The 13362-nt window shown below is 40.2% G+C and overlaps 2 protein-coding genes across 3 annotated transcripts in view; one reads left to right on the forward strand and one right to left on the reverse strand.

Moving 5' to 3' along the window:
- The first annotated feature begins 3317 nt into the window (after positions 1 to 3317).
- Coq4 (Coenzyme Q4) lies at positions 3318 to 4542 on the forward strand. The gene is made up of 5 exons (XM_090171879.1): positions 3318 to 3686; positions 3759 to 3855; positions 3916 to 4018; positions 4078 to 4301; positions 4369 to 4542. The coding sequence occupies exons 1-5, from the start codon at positions 3431 to 3433 to the stop codon at positions 4523 to 4525; spliced, it is 837 nt and encodes a 278-aa protein (XP_090028005.1). The 5' UTR covers positions 3318 to 3430; the 3' UTR covers positions 4526 to 4542.
- A 135-nt stretch (positions 4543 to 4677) lies between these two features.
- Hasp (Hig-anchoring scaffold protein) overlaps positions 4678 to 13362 on the reverse strand; it is a 177182-nt gene continuing 168497 nt past the window's right edge. Inside the window, exons 13-21 of one of the 2 annotated variants that reach the window (XM_090173238.1) lie at positions 12450 to 12863; positions 10066 to 10539; positions 9530 to 9802; positions 9273 to 9446; positions 9073 to 9210; positions 8829 to 9002; positions 8516 to 8746; positions 8278 to 8454; positions 4678 to 7186 (exon numbers count right to left, since the gene is read on the reverse strand). In XM_090173238.1, the coding sequence (XP_090029364.1) occupies positions 6984 to 7186; positions 8278 to 8454; positions 8516 to 8746; positions 8829 to 9002; positions 9073 to 9210; positions 9273 to 9446; positions 9530 to 9802; positions 10066 to 10539; positions 12450 to 12863 (2258 nt within the window). In that variant the 3' untranslated portion in view covers positions 4678 to 6983. The remainder of the gene's footprint in view (positions 7187 to 8277; positions 8455 to 8515; positions 8747 to 8828; positions 9003 to 9072; positions 9211 to 9272; positions 9447 to 9529; positions 9803 to 10065; positions 10540 to 12449; positions 12864 to 13362) is intronic. The other variant, XM_090173239.1, reaches the window with a different exon arrangement.

The following is a 13362-nucleotide window of genomic DNA, read 5'->3' on the forward strand; positions in this document are numbered from 1 at the left end:
GCGAAAGCAGTCATAGTGAGCTTACCATACGCCATACGGCATGATAAGCATTCCTGGTGTCTAATATAATCTTTGGATAGAAGCTACATGTTGAAAATAGCAAAAATGGTATTTTCCAACCCTCGATTTTCGAGCGAGATCTCGAAGTCGACCTCGACCTGCTGGTTGTAGCTGTCAACTTCGTTTCGAGAAGGAATATTTCAATTAGAAAACCTGTTTTTCGATCACGTAATCGCCGTTATTCATGAAAAATACGATTGCGCTTGTTTCAGCTCATCTACAAATTAAGCAGGCATGTTCTAGACATTAAATTTATAAAATATTAACGTATAACAGAAATTTATTATAAACTTTTGGAATTAGTAACAAACTACGAGCTTTTCTATTGAAGGGCTTAATGTGAAAAGTAAATTTAAATTATTTAGATCATAAAACACATTATTGATATTAAATTGGGTTTTTAAACTTAAGTTTAAGTTAATTGTGGAATAGCTCCAAAAGTTGATGATTACCTTTCATATGATTAGTAATGATTACTTATATAACGAAATATTTAATCCATAAATTACAATTAGCTGTAACTATACGGGTACTTAGTTTCAAAGGCAAGCTACAATCAAGCTCATTCAATCAGTAATTAATTAAACTAGGTGGTTTACCGATATTCAATTATCTATAAATTACATGTAGTCATTTACTTAACGCGTTATATATAATTATACTAACGTCAGAAGATAATTAGTAATTAATTACTTTCCAATTATTTATATTTAAAATAAATTAAGTTACCAATTTTAAATAGTTACTTCTTCAATTCAGTTAATTATAAATTAAAAAAACAATTAGCGAATTAACTTACTCATACTTAACGGGTTATTCTTGTAACTAATTCCAAATCGGCATAAACACTTTGAATTTATTTCGTAAGTTTAATTTAAGTTAAATTAAGTTTATAATCACGAAATTCTTTATTTCTTAGTTTAATATAGGTTTTTAGATTGTAAACATTTTGGTTGTTGCAAGCTTATTTCTTAAAATTAATTAAGTAATTTAATAATAATAATTCTAATATTATATTTCATAAATATAAATACTGTGGGTATTTAATATAATTTAATTATTTTTTGTACGTCAGAATTATATTTGATGATGCTATCAAATTTACAGTCACACATACCGTTATAAGAATTGCTGAAAATAAGTTCCCTCTCAATCATTTCCAAAATCCTCGATCTCATTAGTCAACTATTAAAAAATTCCGTCACGCGTTCAGCTTGTTTTCCACTAGCGCGCGTCATAATGTTATTTTCTTTACGCGCGTAAAAACGTTTGAACGTTTCAAAACTGAGAAACGCGTCCTAGCGCGCGTCAGTGGAAAACAAGCTTTCGACTTCTATCCTTTTATAGAAAATCGACATCTCCCGTGACGAATGAGTTACAGAATACCACATCTCGATCGCTATGTGGACGTTCGAGATCGTCTTCGATTCGCTATCAAGTTCGACAACTAAAACAATTACAGAATCCAAACTCCGGATCGTAAATCGTACCAATACGATCGGGATCGTACATCAGTCTGGCAACGCTGCGCGACCTAAGCAAAGTCCCGTACAACGACTATATAGCTTATTTAGTCTTTGGTCCCGTAGTTGTTAAGTTTGTTCTTGGCTCTCTACCCATAGAGATAGAAAAGAAATAGAGGCACTATTGTATCTGGCGAAGTTGACCGCGAGTGCCGACCAAGGTTCGTAAAAAGGGAACTATAAGGTTGCCTCAATCGCGTGGTTTTTTATCAAAATATTACGGCTTTTGCGTTGCTAGGTAAAATCGTGACGTCAGCCAGATGAGATTGTATTGAAAATCAACGGAGGCTCATCTGGGTGACGTCATCAATTTTAACTCGTACAGAAATTTTTTCAAACATCTTCTTGATCGAGACCCCCTTGAGTGCCGACCCCCTTTTCGCTAATGTAGGGAGCCATGAGATGGGCAGATTACGTGGCGCCATCGACGCGCGGTGAAATGAAATACATTATGCCCTTTGGAAAATAAACTGTCATTTGATGTAAACAAAGGAAGGATAGATGGCGTTGCAAATTCTGCCCATCTCCGCTTTCATACATGCGCGGGGGGGGGGGGATGAATTTTCCCGGTCAAAAACAGGGGTGCCTTAATGCGGTAATCTTCATTGAGTTGGGAATATTAATCTAGAGATCCAATCAAATCTGCTCCCCGCGAAACAAGTTTTTGAAAAATACGAATGTGCCGTCTGCTCTAAAATGACGAGCAAACGTTATCATATGACCCGTGGCGCCATCCATTATTTTGAAGAAAAAAATCTTTTTGCTTGAAACGCGTCTTATTTGAACGAACCATTGAGAGATAGACGGCGCCACGGGTAGAATGATAACGTTTTCTCGTCATTTGGGACCAGCCTTGGAAATAACGGTGGTCAGGTGGTCAATTAATTGATCAGACCAGTTTATTTATTCAAAATTTGGGGGGTCACTGGTCACCGTGTCCAGTTTATTAATTCGAAATAATAACAAAAAAAACAGAAGGTGACCAGTTTAATAATTCCAAATAATAGGATATGACCTATTAATTCAAGGTTTATATCAATTTGGATTTCCCTTTTCACTGGATTTCTATGTACAGCGACTCCTCTTACTACCGCCGGGGCCGCCCGTCGAGGTTTTATGTAGAGTCCCTTCGCTCGCATCCCTCGAACGAGTCGAACTATCTAACACCCCTCTGGCCTCAAACCCTCAATCCTCTAGTCTCGCTTTCCCCGAGTACGGTAGGCTACCTGGCTACGCGGTAACGGACCGGGGACGCTGGAGTTACGGGGCCTAGAGAAAGAGAGATAATACGGTAAATTACGAGCGTCTTCTACTATTCTGGTCGTACTCGTAAAATAAAGTTAACTATTTTAAATACGTGTTAAGTTAATGTTACCAACATAATCTAACTTCTAAACATGTAGTATATGTTTTTTTAGGCATATAAATGACATCAGAACATTTTATATAAGACCAGTTTAATAATTCATAAGCAAGGGGGTCACTGGTCATAAGGACCAGTTTAATAATTCATATGCTAGGGGGTCAGTGGTCATAAGGACCAGTTTAAAAAAAACCTTATTTCCAAGGCTGTTTGGGACGCCGATGGGAGCAGACGACAGTATTCTTATTTTTAAAAACTTGTTTCGCGAAAAATTGAAATCCGACGTTTTGATTGGACCTCTAGATTAATATTCCCAACTCAATGGTAATCTTCCCTCTATTTCTTTTCTATCTCTCTACCTCTAGACTGAGAGTGAGAGACGTTCAGGAGTGTGGACTAGTTCAAGTTTGAGAAATTACGAGTTGTAATTTTAATTAATAATTTTTTTTCAAAGAAAATATATTTTAACATTTGTGCCTAAGCTATGTTTAGTTACTGCACCAAATGTCACATACTTCGGAAATGTTTAACTTTAAAAAAATTCAATATGCTCAACAAAAACAGCGTTGTGGTAAATTCCGATAATTTTCAGGGTTTGAAATGTAACTTTTCCATAGAAAATCACTCACTTGAAAATTCGGATACCTTATATCCCGATCACATTAAAACTTCACCATTTCAGAAAAGTTTGTTAACTGTTGGCTCCTCTATTCTTGCCTTAACTGACCCCTTTCGCGATGGTAAATTAATTCATTGATTGAATTGTAAATCCCTAAAAATTACATATTATACAACTTACATTTCATTTCTAGATATGGTAGCAGTTTTGGGTGAAACTACAGGTGCCAAAGCTCTTGAAGGTATTTTAGTAAGAATGCAAAATAGTGCAGAAGGTCAAGCAATATTAAGGTACAAGTGGCGTGACAATATTCAGTACAGTTTAAGTACACTTGTCTGCTTAAACTTTAGTGAGAAACCCAGAATAAATTCATCAACTGTAAATTTTGACTCATTGCGAGCTATGCCTTCAAATACATTAGGAAATGTTTACATATCTTTTATGGATAAATATGTAAGTATAAATTTTTCTATAGTACCACTACAGTTATTTCATGTCTCTCTTTCTATTAGGAAATAACAGCAGATAGTCGTCGACCAGTTCATTTTGTTGATGATACCGAATTGGCCTTTGTTATGCAACGCTATCGGGAGGTTCATGATTTGGTTCATGCCCTACTCGCTATGCCTACAAATATGTTAGGAGAGGTGGCCGTCAAGTGGGTGGAAGCAATTCAAACTGAATTACCCATGTGCATTGGAGCTGCTATATTTGGATCCATTAGACTCAAACCCAAGTATTTTCTCAAAATTATATATATCAAAGGAATCTTATTTAAAATTTTACTTACTTTCTCATTCTAGGCAAACCATCAAATACAAAACAATTGTGTTGCCATGGGCTCTAGATTGTGGAAAAAATGCAGAGTTTCTGATGAATGTTTATTATGAAAAACGCTGGGAGCAAGATATTGATGAACTTAGAAATGAATTAAGAATTCCGTTAATACCTCATTTATAACAAGTAGTAAATAATTTAGATTGTTAAATTAAATGTTATAAAAAAATTGTTTTAAAACTGGTGTTTAATTTGTTTCCTATACAAAATGTCAATTTTGCATATTTTTTATAAATTAGTAATAACATTTAAGTTTATTTACTGCTTTGATGGTAGTAAAATTAATCTTCCACAAGAGGGTCTAAATAATTTAATATTCTCTGATACTGGTACTTTTCTACTATTTTTAAGTTGAAGCACCTCCTACATAATTCGCATTAAAGGCTAAAATTTATTTTTCCTACTAAAATCGCCGTTTTATTGATTTAATAGATGGCGGTATGGGAAGTTATTTTGGTTTATTGACGGGTAAGGTAGTAGTGCCAAGATCTAAAATTCTGATATGTTTCTCAAACTAAGCTACTCCTATTAAATAAATCTAAAACCATCTACGGAAGATGTTAAAAGGGGTGGGGGATCGTGAACATCAAATTATTTTAATCAGTAGGCACTGTTTTTAAGTATAGCACATGTTATTTCAATCCCCCTTGATTGAACTTTGAAAAAATTATTTTCTTAACATCTATTTTCACGATAAATAGCTAGACTATCAAAATTACGCACCGTATAGTTATTTGGTTTTGCATTTTTAAAAACTCCTCGTAAGGCGTAGAATTAAAATAGTTCCATCATTTTGTTTTTCCAATGTTCCAAACCTCATCCTTTGTTGCGAAACAAAGGCAAACGACATAATAAGCAATGTTAAAATATGAAATTAAAGCAAATTTTTCACGCTTATACGAATCTTTTGCGGTACGCGTTTGGAAGACTGTTGACGTAAATGTCTGTATATAACCTGGTTATTGATGCGCCAATAAAAGGAAAATATACGACTATAAGCGTTATCAGGCCATTTTAAAATTAAGCGCTCAAAATAGCTTCATTAGTAGTTCATAGATGCCGGTCGTGCACGTGTTTGACTCGTAGCAATTTTTGGCGCGTGTTTTAACAGGAATTCGTGGGTCGGGGCTTTCTTATTTCCATAAACCGGTCGCTGATCGGCCGCCATTGGGCTTGTAATCGGTACGTAAATCTACTCTCTCAACACGTGGCCTACGTTATTATAGAGGCACGTTCTCGGGAAATTTGTCCAATTAATTTCTGGCATTTTATTTCAACAATTCTGGCCACCAGGTTCTCCCGTATCTGTACCCCATTGCTTAGGCAACAACAAGGTTTCAACCATAGATATAGGAAACGTATATAAAGGTTTAGATAGAATATTTCAAAGGGAGTTAATACGGAGGTGACAGCTAGCAGAAACGCGTAATTTCTGCAGGCTATCCTTATAAGGCGCTATCTATCGGTAAGAAAGCTTGTGCTATCGTCGCGAGAGCCATTGTCTCCTGCTTAAAAATTATACTAAAAGTCACCAACAGATGGTGTCTAAAGACTACGGCCTGCGGAAAGGTCAAGCACTTACAATTGTTAGTACTAAAATGCTAAGAAAGCTCGCGCTCTTGGTCACGTGACTTTCTCGGAGTCTGCTAGGTGTCAATTCCGTATTTTATGTTAGGCTTAGACGCCCCGAAATTTATCTAGACCTTTATATACATTTCTTATATCTATGGTTTCAACTGTCAAAAGCTCAAGACCCACAAAAATTATGGCGTTGCAAAGTGCGAAATGTTGCCTTATAATTAAATTTTTTGGGATATAATTTCTTTTGTTTTATAGCTTTTTTAAAAGAAGTTTATTTCCCAGACTTTAAGAAAAAGAAAGGTGTGGACACATATTTCATTAATTTAAATTGTTGAACGTTAAGCCTAAATTTTTATAAAACGGATTATTAGGTACAGATCAGAGAGCCATCTTTCGTGAATCACTAGTCATCGCGACGTTAAATATACCCCCTTGTCGAGAGGCCATTATAATAACGTAGGCAAAGCTCAATACTGCCAACCAATAGACTGAATTGGCCAACTGACCATGCCAAAATGCGGTAGCTACGAAAAGCCCCGAAGTAAACCAAATGCCACCACTCAATAAACGCCGCCCTGTACTGCCATTTAAAAGAATACGTATGGTTTAACAGTAATACATTTCAAATGAATATCATATTAACGAAAGAGCAGCTGGTTAATTCGTGTAAGCCATTAGGTCTCGTTTGCACCAATATCATTGCCACTGCGACTAAAACACAGTCGACCCTGTAAGTTAGTTTTGTATAGATAAATACTTTTTAGTTAGTTTAAAGTCCTTCGTCGCCATTTTGTCCTATAGGACGATCACAGTCAATTGTTTAAATCACTATTGTCCCGTTGGATCAACACCACTGACACGAAACTGCGAGGTGAAACTGAATCTAAAAAGTATCGATACTTTTTATTTCAGTTTTCGTGAGATTTCTTTCCGAGAACCAATTTATAAAAGTCATTTTTCAAGAGGCTCGCTCGTAGAACGTGTCCGCCACGCTGCCTAACTAGCGACCCTTTCGGTTGCTGGTACAAGATGGTATAGCGCTGGACCAGCGACCATTTTCCAAACATCTCAGCATTCTCGCCCCTCGAAGTTCCAGACCCTCGGCGCAGTCGAACGTCACGGTTTCGTTGATGCGGTAGTAAAACTGAACGTTCACTATGGTGGCTCCGGCTGCCGTACCCGGATAAGTACACGCTGGAATACCTACAGAATGACAAAACAAATGCGTCATACATCTCTTATTGGAGAAGTATCATAATAATAATCAGCTAGGCTAATACCCAAGGCACCACCTTAGGCCTAAGTCGTCAAGCGACTTTTAAAGCCATTAGTTCAGGTGGCCGGGTTACAATGCGTAGGAGGGTGGTGGCAAGCCACGCGAGCCAACAGCTCCCTACACTTTAACCTCAACAAGTTTTTATGGAAGGGGAAAATCCCTAAAACCAGTGGGTAGAGAACTTGCAAACTCAACGCAGAAGGAGTGGTTCCGAGTTTACACCCAGTGCCACAAGCTGGGATCGAACCCGGCTCCTTTGGCTGCGAGGCGAAAGTGCTAACCACTCCACCACCCGATTTAGACCATAAATATGAAACACGTGCCTTCGTAGGATCGACGCGGATTTCCTAAGCATGTAAAATGTGAAAATCACACCGAGTAGGAATATGTAATAAAATATAAATTTCAATCTGTAATAGTTTTAGAAATTCGCCATATGATGAATTTATTCCAAAAAGAATTTTGAAATGTCAGAGGGAGCCTGCGAAGGTACGTGTTTCGAGCGATTAACATCGGTTGGTGTGGCAGCAAGAGGAGCCGGGTTCGATCCCAGCTTGTGGCACTGGGTGAATAACTCCTATGTAGAGTTGCTACTCTCCCCGCTGGTTATAGAGGTTTTCCCCCGAGCTCTTCTTCCCCTTGCATAAAAACTTGTAGAAGTTAACGGTAATAGTGAGTGTAGGGAGCTGTTGGCTCGCGTGGCATGAAGAGCTTGCCACCACCCTCCTACGAATTGCAACTCGGCCACCTCAATTTAAGTTAGAAGAGACCACCTATGGACTGTAGTTTATTACTCGAAGATCTATTTGATCCGAGATTCGCTCGAAGACCTATCGGTACGAGTTATTAGTAAGTTTTTTAATTTCTTCAAATTTGTTTAGGATTTAGATATATTATCCCTTTTACTTATGGACTAATCTACTTTTTCGCGTATTTTATCACCTCAATTTAAGACGTTTAAAAGTCGTGAATATTAGTTTAAATGTCGACAGTGAACAAGGTTGTGTTGAGTACTTACAGGGTGGTGCCGGCCCCGACCAACGACTATTTTCTTGGCAGACAACAATTGCCGTGCCATCCATCATATATCCGGTATTGCAAGCAAACTGTAAAACGTCTCCGCCACGATACTCTCTCTGCTTTAAACCCTGGAGGTATCCATTCTCGGGAGCTTCAGGGATATTGCAAATTACCTCTGGATAATAAGGAGACGGGTTAAGTGACAATTCTCAAGAAAGAAGGCAAACAAACGCTACCTTCACATTCGGGAATGTTATCGGACCACTGTCCCGTATCCAAACAAGTAATCTGGGGAGAGCCCCTGAGTCCGTAGCCCTTGGGACATGCGAAAGTAGCCAAGGCTCCCACATTACGGGAGTTGGTGTTCATATCCAATCCTTCGTACTTGGAACCGATCAAAGTCGTCGTGTTGCCCACTTGTACGCTCGCGTTGTTGACGATAGCGATCAAATCGGGACATTCGGTAACTTTAAAGGGTAATTAATAAAACGGAAAGAAGACCACTAATGAGCTCTTTCAGCGAGCTGGAAAGGCTAATTATCTACTAACCTTCGCAATGCGGTACCGGATTAGACCAGTTTCCAGAAGGTAGGCAAGTAGTACCACCGCTACCATACAACGTTTGACCTTCGTGACACGTAAAAGTCACCTCAGTTGTCATCCTTGTATTAGGGTTACTGATGTAAAGCCCCGGTATTTCCGGTAATGGTTGACAATGAATAGCTTTCAAACAAATATTACAAAATATGACAAAATATTCAAATACGACTTTTACGATAATTCAACATCTTACCAGCAACCACTAAGTCCACAGAATGCCTGTGTCCCATGGGGCTTACGCAAGTATAGCGTCCGGTATCATCCCTTTGGGCGTGATAAATGGACAACCGGTACTCGAGTTGCGGATCTCGATTTGGTTCATTGGTCCAACCTAAGAGGAACACTTTTCCCTGTGAACATTTCCTGATTTTGAAGACGAGTACGACAACTAACCTTCGGGGTATTTGCGGTAAGAATGACTGACTTCCCAAGTAGGAGTACCGTACTTTCGTATCCACAAGCACTCCAAGTGCAAAATAGCTCCGGGGTAGACGATGAGTTTTCCATCGTTGCTTTGGGCAATAGGCGCCACTTGATTCCGGAATAGGATGGTTGGAGGTTTTTCTACTAAACGCAATGAATCAGGGTTATCACCCGGTAGTTTTCCCACCAGCAAAGCGCGCCCAATAACCCGAGAAAATCTACCCTACGTGCGTAATCGTTCTCCTGGGAGAGTCCGAAGCAGGATGGCTTGACGCCGTCCCAGTCGCCGTACCTGCACCTCCGTCGGACGCTGCCGATCAAAGTAAACTTGCCGATGTCGCGGCAACGAAACACTAGTTCCGTATCGGGAGGGAACTCCGAAGTGTCTTCTAGGACTCGTCGGTCACCGTGGAAGGCGATGACGTTGGGCTCCGAGTTGCGAAAGACGCAGGTTTTATTGCGTCTTTCTTCCGGGGGTGGCGCTGTTTGGACGTCATCCTCTGAAAATATAAAACCGGAGTTAATGACCAATTGCGGGCGCTCTTTCGATAGTAAAAATAAAAAGAATAGGTCCATCCACTAAAACAAGAGGGTACGATACTCCAATCAAAACAGCACTGGCAGGATAGAACTATCAAAATAAAATATCCAGCACAATGACCACATACACTACCATTCGTAATATAAACGGGTAGCACGATCAGGACAACATCAAATTGACCCTCGCGAAAAGTGCGGAGATTGGAGGTCAACGTATCCTTACCACACTGGTTCGCCCTCCCGACCCAGCTGCCGTCTTCGCACACGATCGACCAGGTGGTTTTTTCTCCAGTAATTCCGGCAATACAGCGAAAGCGAATTTCGGCCCCATTGGGGAAGGTGCCCTCGCCCGGCGAATCTTCTTCCTCGGGGAAGACGGTCGTCGCGAGGGGCGTGGTCAAAGATTCAGTCTCGACTTCCGGTTTATCAGCCAACTCCACTTCCGCTTCCGGTTCGGAGACGTCAAAGTTTTCGGTGGGCTTAGCGGCGGCATTCTGGTTGGAAACTTTGGTCATTGTGGGGTACAGAATGCTATTTTGCAGTCTTTCCGGTAAACTGCAAGCTCCACGGGGAAGCGGGTTTCTTCCGGAGTTCTCGGCGGAAGTCGGGGCATTTCCGGTTCCGCCCGAGAAGTCAACGACGCTCACGGTACTCCCTTCCGGTTGTTTGAATTTCATTTCCGTTTCTTGAATGGGGTCTTATTTTTTAACCAAGAGAAAAAATCCGGAAGAAAGACAATGGAACCATTATGTTCAATTTTGTTTCTCAAAAATATCACCTTGTAAATTTCGAAAAAAATGAAACTATCATTTCGAGGAATATATTATATTTTTTCCAGGGTGAGCGCGATAAATTAAAAGCTAAGTGAAAAATAAGAACTGAACTCAGTTAGTTTGATATAGTAGATAGTATCAGTAGCGGCGCCAGCAATAGGCCGGGGTAGGCCTGGGCCTACTTGAAATTTTGATAGGGGCCTCCAAAAGTCGTCTTAAGGGGCCTTCAAAATTTAATATATGGGCTTCCAAATTATTTAATATAAACAAATTCTGCAATTTGTTTGCGAAATAATTTATTTATTTATTAATTTTCCAATATTCAATGCGAGTGATTGGCTTAACGACACTGCTGTTTTTATTCCTTTCAAAGGTACGAATTACTTTTCTGATGTAAGGGATGTACATGCGAAGTACCGAAGGAATGAATGTAAATTGATAGACTGAAATTCAATGGTAGAAATAAGTAAATAACCACTCATTTGTTAAGTGTTATCAGCACACAAAAAGAGATCAACACACACTCAATGTTTAGTAATGTTTAAATTCATAATTAACTCTAATTTTTTCGTCGCGTACCCATTTTACCCAAAGATTTCACCACTTGCTTCAAAAAAATTAAATAATCCACGTGGACGGATTTGAAAAAATTGTGGTGGGGGGGGGCCTCCATAATTTTGGTGGGGCCTCCAAATGGTTGGCCCACCTCCCCAAAAATCCTGGCGCCGCTACTGGATAGTATACAATGTAAAATTAAGGTAAAGGAAAAACTGATCCCGTATAACTTATGGGATTATACCCAAAACAATTTCCCATCCAAAAACGAGGGTTTTTTTTTTCCTATATCCTATGAAACAACCCCAATCCCGAGTCTCGAAGCCAGTAAATTCAGAACAGGCAGTCTACAAAATATTGGGATGGCATGATTTATAATCTTGGCAATAAAAAAGAACCCCCCTCCCCCATTTTTTGGAAAAATCGTTTAAAAACGCGCCAAGCCGGGCATTACTGTCTTCTAGTATTTGGCGCTCCAATATCGGATGCGGGAGGAAAAAATCATCTGGATCTGATGGGGCCAAAAAGCCGGGCTTAACGCGCAAGAAGAGCGGAATTCCATTCGACGATTTAAAAGATTTTTCTACTTCCCTCTTCTGGCGTTAGAGGGCGTTCGAAGGGTCAAACCCGGGAAAAAGCCCCGATTCGCCGAGCCTAATAGTAGTCTTTGGCAATAAATTTCAAACTTTTCTTTTCTTAATCGAAAAATATTTTTTTGTATCGAACGTTTCAAAGATAGACTCAAATGTCAGGATATAATTTCTGTCATCGTTTATTAGCCGTTCCGAATTGCGCCACTTTCATCCGTACAACTCGGAGATTTAATATCAAAAGTGTTAATTTATAATTACAATTTACAGTGTGTGAACTAGAGCCTAGCGCCACCGATCGAACGCCGCCGCCACCGATATTTTCTTTGGCGCCAGGCCGCCGCCGACGCCGCCGCCGTTAAAATTTGATACCGGCGCCGAATTGTTTTCGAGATTTTTTATGTAATTTTTTTAATATTCCCCCCAAATTTTCAAAAGGGGGGAGAAAATTTTGCGCCACCACTGCCGAAAAAATTCAAAGCCCCCGAAGATTTGTGAAAAATCGGCGTGCCGGGTGATTTTCGCGAAACGCCGCCGCCGACCCAAATCAAATCGGCGCTATGCTCTAGTTTGAACTACTAAGGCATTACCAAATGCAGATGCCTGTAGAAGCGTTTCACCGTTAATTGAGTCGTATTTTAAAGAGCGGGCTTAGAAAATGAATAAAATAAGAAGTGAATTCGTCTTACCACGACCGGATCCGGTGGGAGACTTGGAGGCCGCCGGATGTTGACACGAGGGAGCTTCCGGTTCTAGGCGGCCTTCGGTACAGCGGATGGGCTCTTCGCTCTTCTTGATCCAGTCGCCTTTGCAGGCGTAGATGACCGAGGCGCCGTGCGCTATGGTCAATCCCGCCCGGTATCCGCCCAAGTAGTGTCCTTCGACGATGGCCGGTAGTTGGCAAGGCCCGGGAACGCAATCGGGCAGGCTGTCGACGGCCCACTCGCCGTACCAGCAACGGACGGACTCGGCTCCGGTCACCCTGAAGCCGGGCACGCACGTCAAGGTCACCAGCTCACCGTGGCCAATGTTGCCTCCCGCTTCCAGAGTGTCTTGAAAGTGGTGGTAGACGCCGTGGCTCACTGCCGGCACTTGGCAAGGCACTGCGACACGCGTAGGCAAGTAGAGCCGCCACCGGGAACAGAGAGAAACAAAAAGAGGATAAGGGAAGAAAAGGAAAGTAGGTAAGCAGCGCCTTTCAGTGGTCAAAATACGAATTAAGAAAACCCCGAGATGTCAGTCCTCTCTTGAAAGTGTCGCGATTGATACGCCGACGGTGTCCGATTCAAAAATTAATGAGAACGGAATTTTTTGGCTAAAATATGGTTTATTCGATATCGTTTTCTCGGCTAAAATCATTCTATAAACTATGATTTCTATTTGTTACGTCATCAACGGCTTTTCTATAAATATACGCGTACTATATGGTATCTCCAAACACATGATGATCAATTTCTACAACAATTTTGCCCATTAACTTTAATGACTATAGCTTCGATTACTATTTAGGAGATGGTTGATAAGAAACGAGACTACGTTTCTCCGATTTGTCTCCACCCTAAAATTGGAGGGAGTTTCCAATTTATTTAGCAAACTATGTAA

The sequence above is a fragment of the Leiobunum rupestre genome, chromosome 4 (genome assembly GCF_980474605.1).
Source record: "Leiobunum rupestre chromosome 4, qqLeiRupe1.1.hap1, whole genome shotgun sequence".
In the NCBI taxonomy this organism is placed as follows: Eukaryota; Metazoa; Arthropoda; class Arachnida; order Opiliones; family Sclerosomatidae; genus Leiobunum; species Leiobunum rupestre.

What these genes read in the sequence shown, in the direction of transcription:
- Coq4 (XM_090171879.1), top strand. Translation starts at nt 3,431, where the DNA reads ATGTTTAGTTACTGCACCAAATGTCACATACTTCGGAAATGTTTAACT. An exon ending in GAAGGTCAAGCAATATTAAG is followed by an intron (nt 3,856 to 3,915) that starts GTACAAGTGGCG and finishes CTTAAACTTTAG; the next exon opens with TGAGAAACCCAGAATAAATT. An exon ending in TCCATTAGACTCAAACCCAA is followed by an intron (nt 4,302 to 4,368) that starts GTATTTTCTCAA and finishes TTCTCATTCTAG; the next exon opens with GCAAACCATCAAATACAAAA.